Source organism: Manis javanica, chromosome 10 (assembly GCF_040802235.1).
Source record: "Manis javanica isolate MJ-LG chromosome 10, MJ_LKY, whole genome shotgun sequence".
Taxonomy (NCBI): Eukaryota; Metazoa; Chordata; class Mammalia; order Pholidota; family Manidae; genus Manis; species Manis javanica.
In genome coordinates, this window is record NC_133165.1 from 85,493,852 (window position 1) to 85,511,770 (window position 17,919).

The 17,919-nt window shown below is 44.4% G+C and overlaps 1 protein-coding gene across 1 annotated transcript; it reads left to right on the top strand.

Annotated features, from left to right (window-relative positions):
* Positions 1 to 262: 262 nt before the first annotated feature.
* Positions 263 to 6,228, top strand: KRT5 (keratin 5). The gene is made up of 9 exons (XM_036992444.2): positions 263 to 916; positions 1,507 to 1,721; positions 2,464 to 2,524; positions 2,634 to 2,729; positions 3,216 to 3,380; positions 3,749 to 3,874; positions 4,120 to 4,340; positions 5,064 to 5,098; positions 5,553 to 6,228. The coding sequence occupies exons 1-9, from the start codon at positions 365 to 367 to the stop codon at positions 5,861 to 5,863; spliced, it is 1,782 nt and encodes a 593-aa protein (XP_036848339.1). The 5' UTR covers positions 263 to 364; the 3' UTR covers positions 5,864 to 6,228.
* The last annotated feature ends 11,691 nt before the right edge of the window (positions 6,229 to 17,919 follow it).

Here is a 17,919-nt window from a genome sequence, read left to right on the forward strand (position 1 = left end):
ACAGCCCTGGGCCCCCATAGGGAAGATAGATTTGCTGGCATTGTTGCCGACCTGCAGCCAAGACATCAGTGCTGCAAGGCAAGGTTATTCCTATCTGAGCAGAACCTGCCAGCAGGAAAGCGTCTGCACACCACTCCACCGTGCAGGTGTGTCGGTGAGCTCACAGCTGCCCCCCAGGCATGCCCAGCCCACTTAATCATTTGCAGCTCCACAGCTCTCCCGCCCAGCCCAGGTCTAGAGAATAAAAGGGGGGGATTGCAGCTCCTGGGTCACAGAGCCACCTTCCGTGTCCTGCAGTGCTCTGTTCTCACCAGCACCTCCAGCCCCGAGTGCCCAGTACTCTTGCTCAGCCAGGAACACCAGCATGTCTCTCCAGTCGAAAGTGTCCGTCCGGAGTGGGGGCAGCCGCAGCTTCAGTGCCGCCTCGGCCATCACCCCGTCCATCTCCCGCACCAGCTTCACCTCTGTGTCCCGGTCCGGGGGTGGTGGTGGAGGCTTTGGCAGGGTCAGCCTTGGGGGTGTTTGTGGAGCAGGCGGCTATGGCAGCCGGAGCCTCTACAACCTGGGGGGCTCCAAGCGGATCTCCATCAGTACTAGTGGCGGCAGCTTCAGGAACCGATTTGGCTCTGGGGCTGGAGGCGGCTATGGCTTTGCAGGCGGCGCCGGGAGTGGATTTGGTTTCGGCGGTGGAGCTGGTGGTGGCTTTGGGCTCGGGGGCGGCGCTGGCTTTGGCGGTGGCTTTGGTGGCCCTGGTTTCCCCGTCTGTCCCCCTGGAGGCATCCAAGAGGTCACTGTCAACCAGAGTCTCCTGACTCCCCTCAACCTGCAAATCGACCCCACCATCCAGCGGGTGAGGACTGAGGAGCGGGAGCAGATCAAGACCCTCAACAACAAGTTTGCCTCCTTCATCGACAAGGTGAGCTGTGATCTGTTGAGAAAAACCACTGTGAGTGTGGAATGCATGCCAAAGAAAGTGGGAAGAGGGAAGATTTTCTGATTTGTTCAAATACCTTCACAGCTGGCAGTTATGTTTCCATTTGTTTCTGTGCCCTGGATTTGTGGCCCACTTTCTTAATTAGATAGGCAGCTTAGAATGAGGGTCTTATTTTTTGTCCTCAGAGATGACCCCATAAGGGCTCCTTGATCACCATTGGGCGAAGAGATGAATTCTGTGCTTCATGTAAAGGGGCTAATTGCACAGAAAGGTAGATGACTTTGGGGCAGCAGCCTGAGTGCCTTTGAAGCCACCACTACATGGGCCAGCTCCATGCCCCCCCCCCCCACGCCTCCACCATGCACAGTGCAATCTGTGCCCTGAATAGATGTCCTGTCTCCCATAAAAGGGAAGGTTAGGAGCTTTATCTGGACCTTCCCTCCTGGGACCAGGGCCAGGCACTGGACCTGGAAAGGTTTAGGAGACAGCATGAAATGGGAGAAAAACTGGTGAACTGATCATTGAAACATGAAATCCAACTTTTTTGCATCTCCTAACTCTGCCCCCTCCAGGTGCGGTTCCTGGAGCAGCAGAACAAGGTCCTGGACACCAAGTGGACCCTGCTGCAGGAGCAGGGCACTAAGACTGTGACGCAGAACCTGGAGCCTCTGTTTGAGCAGTACATCAACAACCTCAGGAGACAGCTGGACAGCATCCTGGGGGAGCGAGGCCGCCTGGACTCGGAGCTGAGGAACATGCAGGACCTGGTGGAGGACTTCAAGAACAAGTGAGTTGTGGTGGAGTGGAGACAGGGGCAGGTGAGGTCTTCTTGGCACCAGATGTACTTCATAACCAGGCTACTGCTTTTGCCTTCCCCATGGGCTAGACACATATACCTTTCATGTACACACAAAGTGCTGAAAGAGAAAATTGCAGCCCCAAGCTCAGCCCCTCTGCAAGGCAGTTAGCCACCAGCCAGAGCAGCAAGCTCAGTGGCCTCGGTACCACCTGGTGGAAGAAGTAGTAGGTAATCCTTGCTCTCTGGGGCTTTCCTCCCCCAAACACAGTGAAGGCTATTGATGGATTTCTCCCCCAAACAGGAGCTGATGATGTAACCCAGCTTGGTGGCTCAAAGAATTTCTTTAGTCTTTAGGACCCAGTGCCAGGCTGCTAGTTTTTTGGTTTTGTTCTTTTAAAAGGCTGAAAAAAGCACTAGAGAAATTGACTGATGTGGAGTTGGGGGAGAAACAGCACAGCTTTTCTACAGGAATATTCTTGAAGGAACTGAATCATAGCAGTAATAGAATGATGATCTGGAGGAGAGTTACAGAGAAAACAGTTTCTTAATGGTTAAGGACTGGCCCAGGGGCTCACACTACCAGTGTCCCCTCCCTCCCTCTTGGCCTAAGTGATGTGAGAAGCCTGTTCCAGGGGAAAGCAGGCCCACAATTAACTTTATGCAGTAAGGACCCCAGGCTTCCCCTGTTCCTCATCCTCTGATGAGCACTTCCCATCACTTTCACCACCAGGTATGAAGATGAAATCAACAAGCGCACTACCGCTGAGAATGAGTTTGTGATGCTGAAGAAGGTGCGTGGGTAGAATAAAACCATAGACTGTGGCTCTGCTCCCTTAAGGTGTCATTCATTTAATTCGGGGTGGAAATCGGGTGCAGTGCCAACCATCCTTGTTTCTCTAGGATGTGGATGCTGCCTACATGAACAAGGTGGAGCTAGAAGCCAAGGTCGATGCACTGATGGATGAGATCAACTTCACGAAGATGTTCTTTGAGGCGGTAAGAAATGCCCGCTATTCAGCACCCAAAGAGATGTCACCAGAACACCACCAGCAATTGGGTCTCCAGGATTAAGTCAAATGTAAAGCAAAAGACCTCTTCAATAGTTATTTTACAGAGCAAGATGTAGAGTGAGTTATTTGAGGCACAAGTATATCTTTGTTGGCCACCTCCCCTTTCTGGAGTACCATCCCCTCTCTATTTTCTCCCATACAGCACACCACACAACTAGATTCTTTAAACTATGACCCAAGAATATGGGAGTCTGAGAGGTTATATGGTAGGCATTTCTTGGATGTTCAGAGTTGACTTTAAAAAAAAAATAGATCTACTAATGAGTTGGACTGTTTGTTTAATCTATATTTTTGAGGTAGGTGGTTGTTATTTTTTCTTCTCAAGTTGACATACCACAATGAGTGGAAGATTCGCAGGGAGCTGATATTAGATCAGACAGAATCAGATGACTGACTCTGAATCTCCTTACAGGAGCTGTCCCAGATGCAGACACACGTCTCGGACACCTCCGTGGTCCTGTCCATGGACAATAATCGCAACCTGGACCTGGACAGCATCATTGCTGAGGTCAAGGCCCAGTATGAGGAGATCGCCAACCGCAGCCGGACAGAGGCTGAGTCCTGGTACCAGACCAAGGTGAGTGCCGTGGCGAGGTTGTTCTGAGGGAGGGGGTGGGCACATGTCTAGAATTCCAGACATGAAAAAATGCTAGGGATGGGTTTCTATAACCTGCTGGGTTATGATGTTATGAAATGGTCATGAATACATTTGCTACATAAATTTAAGAATCCTAAGAAGAGTCTCTTCCTGAATCTCTCTCCAGTGTCTCTAGGAAAGCAAATGTGCTAAAGGGGAAACTGCTAAGAACAGGTCCACCTTCACAAAGCTAATCACAACAGACCCCACTACTTGCCACCTCTTGGTGGCTCCTGCCTATGAGCTTTTGGAAAGCATTTCCATTCTCATATACATATGGTATCTTTCCTCTCTTCTGGTGGTATCAGTATGAGGAGCTGCAGCAGACAGCTGGCCGGCACGGTGATGATCTCCGCAACACCAAGCATGAGATCTCCGAGATGAACCGGATGATCCAGAGGCTGAGAGCCGAGATCGACAATGTCAAGAAGCAGGTAAGGAGAGGCTGAAAGAAGGGAAGGAAGGGGGCTGAACTCTGAAGGGGAGACCTTTTTTTATTTTACTCTTTCTAAATACACATGCAGACGCACACAGAGCTGGAACAAGGACCAGCATTTCAACGATCTACCTCCACCAGGACCAGGACAAATGTACTGGCTTCTCCTTGGAATCTCAGAGACATCTCATGCCCTGCTCAGCTACTGAAGTGTCCCCACTCTTCCTTTCCTTCCCTCTGTAGTGCGCCAGCCTGCAGGCCGCCATTGCTGATGCTGAGCAGCGTGGGGAGCTGGCCCTCAAGGATGCCAGGAACAAGCTGGCTGAGCTGGAGGACGCCCTGCAGAAGGCCAAGCAGGACATGGCCCGGCTGCTGCGGGAGTACCAGGAGCTGATGAACACCAAGCTGGCCCTGGACGTGGAGATTGCCACTTACAGGAAGCTGCTGGAGGGCGAGGAGTGCAGGTGAGCAACATGTGGCTGATATCACAGGTCCAGGAGAGCCTTGCATTTGGTAAGATAGAATTTCTTCTCCACTCAGGGTATAAAACACACACACACTAGTGACCACTACTTTGTGCAGGGTAATTATTCATTATTAATCCGGTTTCAGTCTGGCACCTGGGCATGCAGCTGACCTACATGTTGTAGCCCCAACTTTTTTAACCCTATTCCCACCTATTCTTGGATGCTGTCTCTTTTTCAAATAACTAAGCAGCTCAACAAATGTCTTCAAGTACCTCTTCCTTCAGGAAGTCTTTCATGATTACTCCAGTTGAGTCAAATTCACCTCCCTTTGGATTCTCAAACCAGGGTTTCTTTAATCTTCTGACACTGCTCATTGTCTGCTTTCTGTTAGAAGTATTTCTTTCCATGCCAAATACTCTCACAGAGTGTAAACTCTTACAAGGCAAAAACTGCTTCATACATGGTTATAGTTCCCACAGCCTCTTTCTCAGTCTTTTGATATAATGGAATGTGAATTATAAACTTCCTTTGATAACCTGCTTCTAGGTCATGTCCCCTTCATTGGGAAGTCCCTCCAGAGGGCTGTCTTTTTGTCTAAGCAGTTTTAGGGGGCATGCAGTCTCCTTGCTTACAGAACATACTCAGTGGGAATTACCCACACAGACTAATGCTGTCTTTTGGGGAGTTTTTAACACTTACTTAATTTTTCTTTCCTTTTAGACTGAGTGGAGAAGGAGTTGGGCCAGTCAACATCTGTAAGTAACTCTGAACATTCACAATCATGATAATATGATATACTTGCTGTAACTCAGAACCCTGTTGTTTCTAGATACCCAGCATTCCTATCCCAACATTTGGTTATTTAATATTAGTGAGAAGCCGGTGATGGAGGGGAAGGAACACAGATTGAAAACCTGAAGTTGTATCCCTTATGTCTTATCTCTTAAAGTGTAGGCCCTGTATCTCACACACCTTGTACCTTGTCCCTCTGCCTTGCCCCTTTCCCCTGAGGAATTAGCACCATCCCTTGCCTGCAATGTTCACCAGCTTCCTGCTAGGGACTGCAACTAAATGATTTAATTCCTCTGGACCTTGTTTGCTACACTGTGAAGGGACCAGGTACAGTGCTGCACTGGCAGGAGAAAGTAAACTTTACATGCAGGATGGATCTGACAGACTGATCTCACCAAGTTCTTCCTTTTTTTGCAGCTGTCGTCACAAACAGCATCTCCTCTTCATATGGCGGAGGCAGCGGCTTTGGCGGTGGCCTCGGTGGAGGTCTTGGCAGTGGCCTGGGTGGAGGTCTTGGCAGTGGCCTGGGTGGAGGTGGTGGTGTAAGCTACTATTCCAGCAGCAGTGGGGGCGTCGGTCTAGGCAGTGGGCTCAGTGTGGGGGGCGCAGGCTTCAGTGCAGGCAGTGGCCGAAGCCTGGGGGTGGGCTTGGGCAGTGGTGGGGCCAGCAGCTCCAGCGTCAAGTTTGTCTCCACCACCTCCTCCTCCCGGAAGAGCATCAAGAGCTAAGCGCCTTCTGCAAGTCACTGCTTCCAAGTGCAGCAGCCCGGCCCATGGTGACTGCCTCTTCCTGGTGGATGCCCAGGCCAAGTCTTCTCTTTTTCTAGAGTGTAGTCTAGACCAAGCCTATTGCAGAACCACATTCTTCGGTTTCCAGTAGGGTCTAATTCCCAGTCTCCAGTCTCCCATGTCGCAATTCTATGTTCTGCTTCAAATCAGCCTTTTGGTCTCTGCAGCATGGTCCTTGATAAGAGAAGAATCCAAAGTTTTCTAGGATCTAAACTGTCAAAACAGAGCTCCCATCCCAATCCCAAATTTTGTTCTGGTTCTGACTACCTCCAGAGTGGGTTCAATAAAATACTTTTATAAGCTGTTGTGCAGAATTGTCTTTTCAAGGTCTACAACCAGCCTAGCAACCCCATGAGGGTAGATCTGCCCAGATGTGGTTGTTTCATATGCTAATTCACAGGGTGAACAGAATGACCTTGAAGGGAGAGTGGCCATCATGGGTGGTTCAGACCCCAAGAGGTGTGAGGGAGGTTTCCAGAGCTTCTAGAATGAAGGAGTCTCTGGAGGGCACGAATGGGAAGTCCACTGTACTGCAATTTGGACAGATTTCAGAGCCTTTTGTTGGAGAGGGGCCCCATTTAGGGTGTGCTGATTTGCAAATAACAGCACAAATGAGCTTAAATAAAATTTATAAATAAAGAATATGTTGCCTTCAGAACCCAAAAAAGCCTAAAGATGTTGGACTTATTCTAGTATTGTGGATGTTGAGACAATTCATAGCTATTTCTTAAGAAGTCAGGGATGGAGTGGTCCTCAGATTATCAAATAATTTCAGGAGTTTAACTGAGGTGGCAGAACTGTGGAGGTATTCTATGAGCATCTGGGTAAAGGTGTATTGTGCCCTTTCAGAAGTGAAAGCAAGCTGTGACTGAGAGGTTGGTGAAATGGGTATTGAACAGAACATTGTTAGCGAAATCCACAGAGCTAAGTATTTACCAGTTGCTGATTGGATAAAGTCATCAATTTCAATAATATTGGATAGGAGGAGGTCTTAGTGGGTGTAACCATGGCATTAAGGTTGTGGTAATCCACCACAAGTCACCTTTATTCTTTCTAAGTTTAAAAACAGTCTAAATTGAGTTGTTGAATGGAGAACCCATGGATATAATCATCCCTTCTCTAAATAGATCTTGTATAATGAGTTTCACTATTTGATGGTCCTGTTTTAATTTACTTTGGGGCACATTAACTATTTTAACTGTAGGTATGTCCATGGAGTTCCATTTTACCAAGCCAATTTGTAGGTACCAAGAAGCTTAATTTAACTGTAATCTGTTACCCATTGGGTTACATTGTCTATGACCACTGGGAGATATTTTAGGAGGCCATGGATGCTATTCATGCAAAATTTAGGCAAATCAATAGTTTTGATAATGAAGGTGAGGATTACTTGTTTGTTCTCTATTTTGGGCTCAATAATTTCCCCAAGATAATAGGGGTACCTTGCTTAAATTTAGTGCGATCCTTAGGCATAAGTGTGAATTGAGCTCCAGTGTGGATTAAGGCTGTGGAGATTTGCTAATTGGTGTGTTTCAGCAGACGTTAAAGTTAATGCAGAACCTATGTGGTAGAGGCACAAAGCTAATCCATGCCCTTTTTTATCTTTTTGATGTATACATTCTTTCAGTAAATTTCAGATTTCCAATTGTACTAAATTATATTTTGGTTTTTTGTTTCTTATTATTTCCAGTTTTTTTTCTTTCTTTCCTTCCTTTCTTTTCCCCTTTTCCTTGTCCTTTTTCTTATTCTCTTCTCTCTTCCTTTCTTCCTTTCTCCCTCTCTCCTTCTCTCTCTCCCTTCCTTTCTCCATCTTCCCATCCTTCCCTTTCTCCCTCCTGCTCTCCCTCTCTCCCTTTTTCTTTTATGTGACTATGGGATATACTTCGTGGAGAGGGGGTTTCTCTCTATCCTGTCATATCTGTAAATTTTTTCCTTCAGAGAGGAATCATCATCAGGGTTTGGGGCCTTCTCCATGGAAATAGTTGAATTAACCCTTTATTTGTGCCACATGTATACTATATAATTTTTTCCTTATAGCCCTGAGAATGAGGATCTTTTTTTGGCAATAGAAGGATAGGCAACATCAGCAGAGAAGGCATTTTGTAGGATCCAGGTAAACCATCTGCCTTTAAGAGTGTGGTTTCAGCATGCCACACAGTAACTGCTCTTCCTCCAGATGAATATGATCGCCTGGGGGGACGATTTATTGCACAGGTTATCAGTCTTTCCCCTGAGACCTTCATAGAGTGACAGCCAACACCTGCTTCAGACACACACCGATGGCCACAGGGTAACAGGTGTTCCCTTTTTTAGTGTCAGTCATTATTTATGAGGGATCAAGAAACAATTCAACATAAGACACACAGATAGGTCTGGGCTGCATCACATGGCCTAGTGCCACTTTAAGAAGGGCCTCAATCCCATACTCCTGTCCCTAAGTGACAATTACTAAAGCTTCTGACATAGGTTTGTTAAGTATGTAACAGAGACTTTGGTAGAACTCAGTAAATGTAGCACAAAACAGTACAGCTCACAGTGCAAGCTTGACAGCGGGCAACAACACAACTCAAAGAGTACACTAGCCAGAAAGCAGAAGCTCAGAGTGCATGTTGACGAGCAGACAGCAGAGCCAGAGTGCAGGCCAAAGCAAGAGAAGGGAGGCCCTTGTGGTCACAGTCGTCATCTAGATGTCCTGTTCACAGCCCCAAGTATTGTGACCACCCACAAAGGCAGGTTTGATTCCCAATCAAAATTTGTTTCAGTCACTGAGACTGATGATCACACACACACACACAAACACCCCAAGATGGTATGCAAATGTATATTACTCACATAGTAAGATTTTCTAAGGAGAGCAGGGAAGGCCTCCCAAGCTGGTCCAAATATGACTTGAGAGAGCAGGGCAAGGAGACGAGAGTGGGGTTTTTATGGCAGTTAGGGATGGGGCCAGGCTTAGGATTCCCACATACGCTTTGGAGTTCCCACAACTCACGAAGAAACGAAGAAGGGGGCATCTAAGCTTTCTTATCAGTTTTCTCAGATAGGGTAGAAGGGAAAGGGTGAGGTATGGGGTTTAGAAGCTGTCAAACATCATTACAGTAAGTGTCATTTAACATGCAAAAAAATCAATCATATAATACATAATATTAACAGGATAAAAGGAGAAAATCAAATGATATACAAAAACAAAACAACGTGACCATGAATATTCTACTTAATAGTGAATGATCAAAACTTTCTCAGAAGATCAGGAAGAAGGCAAGGATACTATAATCACAATTGCCCAACATTATACTGGTGATCCTAGCCAGTGCATCAAGGCAAGACAGAGAAATTAAAACATCTTAAGGATTAGAAAGAAGGAAAACAAATTTCAGTTACTCACCTATAACATGATCATATATGTAGAAAATCAAAAGATTCTCCAAACTATCATAATTAATAAATGAATTTATCAAAGTCACTAGAAAATCAATATAAAATCAATTGTATTTTTATATACTAGCAAGAAAGAATTAGAAAATGAAATTTAAAGATACCATTTCCAGTAGCATCAAAACTCTGATATCTTGAAGCACTATGTTGTACACCTGAAATTAATATGATATTTTGTGTCAACCATACTTCAATTTTAAAAAATGCTAGAACTGGAAAAAATATGATATCTAGGAATAAAGATATGCAAGACTTATACAGAGAAAACTACAAAGCCTTATTGAAAATGACTACAGAAACCAAATAAAGGTACATACCATGGATCAGAAAATGTAATATTATAAATGTCAGTTTCCCCAAATTGAAATATTGTGAACATTTCAGTTTGCCTAATTGAACTATGGATTCAAATAAATTTCAATAAGATTTCAGCTGGTATTTTGTGGAAATTGAAAAACCTAGTCTAAAACTTGTGTGGAAATGGAAACAGTCTAAAATAGTCAAAACAATCTTGAAAAAGAAGAAACAAGTTTTTACAGTTCCAGATATTGGCACTTATTATAAAAATAAACTAATTAAGAGATTGTGGTATAGGGGAAAGACCGAAAGATGGAACAATGGGCCAATATATAGAACTTAGAAACAAAACACATATAGACTCACTTGATTACAACAGTGGTGCCATTGCCCCGCAATAGGGAGAGGATGACTTTGCACAATGAACGGTGCAAGGTCAGCTGACCATCCAGAAGGGAAACAATAATCTACTGTGAGTCCTAGTTCACACCATATACAAAAATCAATTTCAACAGTATTATAGTCCTACATGCTAAAGGTAAAATTTTAATATAGTGAGAAGAACATAGAATATATCATTGTGACTTGAGGGTAGGCAAATTTTCTTAAACACCATAACACATTGCTTACCTTAAAAAAAGTATCAATTTCTACTCTACAAAAACAACACTAAAGGAGTAAAACAGCAAGCCGCAACCAGGGAAAAGATACAATACATATATCTCTCAAAGAAATTGCATTCAGGATGTACAAAGAACTATAAGGTACTATCCACAAAACATTATTTTCAAGTGTTCCTGGGACATTCATAAATACAGAACCTATGCTGTGCCAATGTAAAAGGACTGAAATAATATAGGTTATGTTTTATGAACATGCTATATTAAATTAGAAATAAAATACCTCAAAAATTCTAATTATTTGGAAGCTAAATGAAATAGTTCCATGTAATCCATAGGCTAGTTAATGAAAGGATGGCTTGGAGAAAAGCATCTAGAGTTTGGTCCTTGCCTATCACGTGCCCCTTTGTACTAGAAATCTGGAGCAGCCCAGCCACCACTGCCCTTGTCTGTAGTTCTACTTGATAGGTAGGGTGCCAGATACAGCAAATAAAAATACAAGGTGTGCAATTCAATTTGAATTTCAGATAAATGACAAATAATTACTTAGCATAAGTATGCTCTAAGGAATATTAAGGACATACTTATACTGGGTTTTTTTGGTTGTTTATGTGAAATTCACATTTAATTGGGAGTCCTCTATTTTGTCTGGGTGGTGGCCTGATTCATAGGTGACTGGGACGCTAATGCCCACTCTGCGTATCAAGCATGTAGCTGGTCTGTACAGATATGGGTCCTCATCTGGCCTTCACTCAAGGGTGGTGAGGCAGGCCCATAGGTGACCTGCTGTCATGGAGCTTCTCATGTGGGAAGGGAGAACCAGCCTGGCTCACTGGGAAGTTTCCCATCAGCTTTTGGGGTTAGGTACAGCATGGCAGTTCCTAAGCTTTGCTTCTACTATGTCCTTGACCTCAAACCCTATAGCTGCATAACAGAAGATAGGGAGGTCGCTAATCCTCAAAAGTGTCCAGCAGCTCTGTAGCTGCTGCCTAGCAACCTGTTCAGCAGCAAGATCCTTGCCCACATATGGGCAACCATGGAATAAGGCAAGACCCACAACCTGATCCAAGACCCAAGGCAGAGGGTCTCTGCTGTGGCTTCAAATTAGCAAAATATATCATAACTGCATTGGTTAGTTTTGTTCCTATGGAATTTTTCCTTACTTTTTAGTCTTTTGCATACAGATAAGACTTGGTATGGAATGTTTGATCAGCCAGACTTTACAATAAGCTTGTGTAAAACATAATTTAGAAAGTCTGTTTCTGTCTAAAAGTCAAAATTAAAACTCTGACATGTATATCTGGGAAGATTTGAATGAATGTCCAACATCTATTTTTATTTATCCAAATCTGCCTAGAAATTTGCACTGGAAATGACTTTTGGATATCCTATCAAGAAAGGAGAATGTTCCCCAGCCAGAACCACCCCCATGCTAGTCTGCGTGTCATCTCTCAACACGGGTCATCTTTCAATCTCATCTTTTTGCCAACAGCACTTCAAAACAAAGCATTCAACCAACACTGTTTGAGGTTTCGTTAATTATTTTTAAACAAGTCCTGGGGTCAGAAAACCTGGGCCGTAAATGACAAATTGTTGGAGGTTCAGTGTGGTATATTTGAGAGTTAAAAACTCTAAGGGGACCCAGCATCTTATGGGGACACCCACACTTTTGTGAGTTTTACTTCTAGGAGCTCTACCAAATTCTCACAGTGAAAATCAGAGAAAAATCCTCTGTGCTTCTGGCAGAGGGAGGGGGAAGAGTAAACATTTTAATGTGTATCAGAGCATTCTGTTCTTAACAACAGAATGTTCTTAAAAGAAATGATTTTTTCAGAGCCTAAACTTCTGGAATCTTGTAAGAGTCTAATCAACCTGGGGAAAGAATGCTTTCTTTCCCCCACACTTTACCACCATATTACCAAAGTCCTATTTACCACTGCTCCTTTCATCCAATACATCACGCCCACCTTTCAACAAAAAATTGCAAGGCAAAACAAGAATTAAAACAAAAAACACACAACAGTTTGAAGAGACAGAGCAAGTACCAGAACCAGACTCAGATATGGCAAGGGATGTTGAAATGACCAAGATCAAGAATTTACAATAACTATGATCAATATGCAAAGGGCAATAATGGAAAAATTAGACAGAATGAAAGAGCAGGTGGTTAAGATAAGCAGAGAGAGAAAACTTTCTGGAATAATGGAAATGTTCTGTATCTTGATATTGTGTAGGTTATAGGAGTGCATGAATTTGTTGAAATTGATTGAACTCTACTCTTAAGATCTGTGCATTTCACTGTATGTAAATCATACCTCAATAAACAAAAAAGTGTTTTTAAAATAGAAAGAATATTTCATTTTTCGAGTTTCTATAGTGGAGATGGGAAAGAAAGAGGGAATTGGAAATGGAATCTAGATTAGCCAATCAACAGCTTCTGCCCCTGGGTCCAAACTTCCTTAGTGTATTGAGTGCTCTTCTGCACCTATTCAGAAAAAAACTAGGCTATTTCCTGTAAGCGGCTGAGGGAAGGGCAGATGAAAATTGGAAAGAAGTTAATTGATCAGATCTCCCTGAGGCCTCCTTTGCAACATTAGTACCACAGAGTGTGCCAGAATATCTGTAATGTGTCACTAATCCCAACCCTAGGCTTAAAGTGAGATTATAAGGGATTAACAGGTGAAAAGAGCCATGAACTGCCAGGAAATCTCAGAGGAGACTGTTGGAAGCATGTTTCTCTTTAGGATATTCAAATACTGAGAGTCAGATGATTTGGAGATGAGTATTTTGGGTAGGATTGTTCCAAATCATGCTGAATTGGGGGAAATTACTCAATACACTGGTAATTTACCAGACATTTCTCCTTTACTGAAATAAGAAGGGTTTAACCGGAAGGCAAATATAGTAAGAGATCATTTCATAAGGCTGCATTTCAGCCAATCACTTACTTGATTTAAGTCAAGTCTTTGTGTATCTCATTAGAGGGTTGCTGGAGAATTTTCACCCAATTACATTTTATAATTTTAAATGCAGTATAGTGAGATGGACCCTGCTGTGGTAAGGAGGCAGAAACCAGGAGCCCAAAGCGGAGATGGGAATGAGAAAGGAGGCAGGGACATGAGGGAGGCGGAGGAGAGAAAAAGAAAGCAGGCCACTAGTGATGATTCTTGGAGATTTTATTGGCCCTTCTGGAGCGCAGGCTTGGCTTTTTCAACCCCTGTTTTTATCGAGGACCTTGGACACATGACGGAAGGGAAATTTGGCCCCTTGTCCTGTCACCTATGCCCTTTGCCCTGCCCACACCAGGCATGATCTACAGAACCCCTGTTGTCTAGCTGATTCTCTTTCCAACCTTGCTTCCTCTCACCTCCAGCACACTTCCTGCCTCAGCGCATCAGAATGCCTCATTTATGAGAAACACATTTCTTCTCCTCCAACTAGTTTCCGCAAACCAATTAGGAAAGCCAAGGATCATCCACTTCCTCTAAATATGCTGTTCAATCCCCAGCCCAATTACGCACATGTCACTTTAACACTGACTTGCTCCTACCTACCTAATATCAGTGTGGACAGGGCGAGTCAAAAAGAGGTGAATGGTTTCGAAATATGTTACTCAGGAACTAGGTTTTATAGAAACATGTCTGCAAATCTGTTTATCAGGGAACAGTCAGGTTATTTTCTGTAATTGTACATGTACTCAATTTGTGTCCTTCAAGACACATGACATGTCTCAATCTTTTAGGCTAATAACTGAAAGCCAATCCATCCCAGGCTCTTTGTTGCATCTTACTTTTGGTGGTTGAAATGGCAACCACGATGCTTCCCTTCATCTCCTCCAGTCTGTGAGAAAGAGGTGGGACAAGCAGGAGTGAGGCTTCCCACTAGAAGTCCCCTGGAATGACATCTGGGGAGTGTCGGTACCTGAGGTAAGTCAGTGCTGTGAACAGAGCACCTCATCAAGCACTATGGAAGGTGCTCTTTCCATGGCCTCTGGACCCCAAGATTGACCTACATTGGAGCTGAAAGCCACTGGAAAGTGAAGTTGTCAGGAACTTCCTACAGGTATGGGTAAAACCACTCAGATATTGTGTCCAGATAGGCAACCCTGTCACTGTGTTTCCTGAAAAAAATGGGTGACAGTGTGTGAAAAAAATCGAGAGATACAAAGAAAGCGCTACAGCGCAGTGCATACTACCTGTTCATAAATGGCCTAGTTACTAAGTAATACAATTTTGAAAGTTCAATACTTTTCTGACCCTCTTGCATATCATAGAAGGCTGTGCTTCTCACCCAACTTTGGTGCCACTGTCTACATTCTTTCCATATGTGGCTGCATGTGTTTCTCTTTCAGTGGGTGCTCCCCCGGACTGAGTCTGTGGGATGCCCTCTGAACATCACCCAGCACAGGGGCTTGTGTGATTGGGCACTTCATCCTCAGCTTGGATGGATGACCATAGCCTATCCTTCATTCTCATTGGCCAGCAGCATGGAGGCTGGAAGACCAGGCCAATTCTCTTGAGGCAGACTTTCCATGGGCTCAGGCTTCGGAGCTTCCCTCATGCCTGCCTCCATGTTGGGAAAAATGCAACAGGTACAGGTTAACAAAGGCCACAGCCCTAGAACAAAGGGAGGTTCCTCATTCCATGGCAACCAGAGACAGCGCCAGACTGGACTGAAGCTCTCCTGGCAGAGAGGAGGCTGAGTTCAGCAGCCTGCCGGCAAGGTTGCCAGCTATCCGTGGGGCTACTGACACTGCGGGCTTTGGTTTCTCTCACATAGTTGCTTGAACTATCACCCTTTGTTCTAATCCTGTTATGAAGGTCTGCCCTTCCCCACCCTGCTCCTCTGGGAAAACATAACTCCCCTGGGCTCCACTGAGGCACATCATCCAGGATCACTAGGGAGAATTCCTCTGAGAAGACAATCCTCTAACCATCCAGGGGTCCCCCTGTCTGTGGACACAACCCTCTCTTGGGTGCTAAAGCAGAGGTAGAGGGCAGAGGACTGGACTTCAGAGGAGGAAGACGTACAGCTTAGCCCAGGACAACAGACTAAAACTGGGTTAGGAAACACGGGATGCCTCCCCACACACAGACAAAGAAAGACATAGAAAAATGAAGGGCAAATAAATAGAATACAAACCTGATCTTTTAAGGGTGGCAGGACTGGCAAAGAGTAGAATCAGAAACAGATCTGCCCCAGGGTCCCTCCTCTCTAACTCTCCCTCCCCTGCCCGAGGATCCCTCATCATCTCTCTCATCTGCCCTCGCAGCTGACCTCACTCATTGTCAGGGTCATTGGAAAATGATTCCTAGGGCATCATTCCCTGGCAGGTAGAGATGGGAATTTTGAAAAAAAAAATCTTTATATATAATATATTAGAGAGTACAGTATATATATGATATGATATGCTATGATATAATTTGATATAAGGTAATATACTACAGAATGTAGTATTTATCTGTAGTATATATGTATTATAAATCCTACCAGTAGGAGAAATACTTGTGTCAGGAAATTAAAGGTGATACATTCTATTGCTGGTGCTATCTGGTGCCCATGTCAGGGTGGGTCTGGATAATATATGCAAGTTAAACCATCCTCTGATAGGCTAAGTGATTGAAGGCGGGGTTACTACTGCAACTGAATCATGTGCTTCATTCAGAGATGAGTCTGCTCCCACCCTGGAAAATATAAATCAGAAATTAAATCAGTACTAATGCAGGAACTGATCTGGCCACCTGAGTCGGTGATGGCACCCTCTCCCTGCGTGTGCAGCCCAGGGGACAGAAGAGGACTTAGCAGAGGGTGACAAGAGAGGATGACTCCACAGGAGGGAGCGAGTAGCCTGCTGATCTTTCCCCGCCCTGACCACCATTTCCTTCCAGCTGCCTGGGCAAGGAGCTGCATCTGACCCAGAGCAGTTTTCCCTGTCCTGCCGCTCTGAGCACCAGCAGCTGTGCAAATCATACTTCTGATCCTGTTACTCTTCTGCCTTCTGTGGCTCTGCATGGCCTGAGGGAGCTATGGCAAACCCCTATGTGTGGCTTCCAGGTCCTAGTAATGTGACACAAACCTGCAACTATATTGGTATCATTTTCTTCCCCTCAACTCCTATATAAGCTGCACTGTGTTCTAGTTCTTGAAGCTTCTCATGGGTCCTGAACTCACCAAGCCTCTTCAGTCTTCCAGCTATTAATGATAGTATAGCTCACCTTCATTGAGAACTTTCATGCAGGCACTGTGCTAAAGCCTTTACATTAATTACTTTATGTGATCCTCACAACTCTGAGGTAGGAACTGTTTTCACCCTCAGCTGTAAAAATGAGTCATTTGCATAAAGACACATGGGAGCCTGGTTACTAGTCTGAGCACTCTGTCTCCAGAGCCCATGGAGTTGGCAAACTTTTTCTTTAAAGAGTAAAATAGTAAATCTTTAAGGGTTTGTGAGCCATGTGCTCTATTGTGACTGTCACTGTAGTATGAAAGCAGACATAGGTTTTGGATGTTGACATAGACAGAGGACATTGGGTTAATGCATACTGCTAGCACCTAACTTGCCAACCCGTCCTACCTCTTCTGGCATCGTCCACACCAAGCCTAAAGCCTCTATCCCAAGGAAGTAGAATGGATCAGAACATCATGCCATGGGAAAGACTGCTTCTTTCCCAGAACTGGGTGGAAGCACATTTCTTGGTTAACCATTGTGCAATGAGGGTGGAGAGAGGGGAGCTGTTTCTGTTGTCTTGAGAGGGAAACTCTTTCCAGGCAGACTCTAAGTTAGCACCTCCTTTGGGCAGGGAATGTCCTGCCCTCCTGGATACTGTGCCTCACCAAACATCGGAGAGATAGAACTGCTTATGAAATAGTAGCCAAAGATTTTCTGGGGTCATCTCAATGTGGGAGTTTGTCTCCTTCCTTCCTCACCCCCCAATAGACCATTTAACCATATGCTTTTATACAACAACATGCCTACAGTTGCTCTCGATGCTCCTTGTGCCCTGTGCTTAATATATGTACCAGAGAAAACCAACCTCATTCCCTTCTAAAAAAAGCAGCACCCTCATTTGACAGCCTCCCTTTGAGAAGGTGTGTAAGAATTTCAGATTTCAAGCACCGAGACTAGAAATTTAAGTTTGGAATATACTTTTGACATCATCACACTTGTAAGGGCACATTTTTTATGACTCACTGTCTCTATATGCCCCTCAACTTTCTGCACACACCCTATTAAAGTGTCTGATGGATGATCCTTCAGAAATGTCCAAATCTGTGGGAATCAAAACTTAACGAATTTCTTAATGCTTTTTGTCCTACTCATTTTAGATTTTTTAAACTAAGCTCTAAGTGAATATTCCAAAACAGCAGAGTAAAAGGTGTCCATGAATGCCAGTTGAAAAGAAAATGTTACATGATAATCAGATCAATGGGAAAGCAAACGCTGGAGATGGAGGTGCAAGAATGGATAAAAAACCGGTGCACAAGTGACATCTTTGGGTAAAGTGGCCTTGGATGATGTTCCATGTCCTTTCAGGAAACTGTCAGTTGGACAGCTTGTCACACAGGACAGAAAGCAAGTGTTGCTTTTACAATGTAAAAACTCACCTCCACTGTTCCTCTTGCCTTTCAAAGGGGTATTATGTC

Bases quoted from the DNA above. Each gene is read 5' to 3' on its own strand.
- KRT5 (XM_036992444.2), top strand. From the start codon at position 365: ATGTCTCTCCAGTCGAAAGTGTCCGTCCGGAGTGGGGGCAGCCGCAGC. The intron at 917-1,506 runs GTGAGCTGTGAT...TGCCCCCTCCAG, and splicing joins TTGCCTCCTTCATCGACAAG to GTGCGGTTCCTGGAGCAGCA. The intron at 1,722-2,463 runs GTGAGTTGTGGT...TTTCACCACCAG, and splicing joins GTGGAGGACTTCAAGAACAA to GTATGAAGATGAAATCAACA.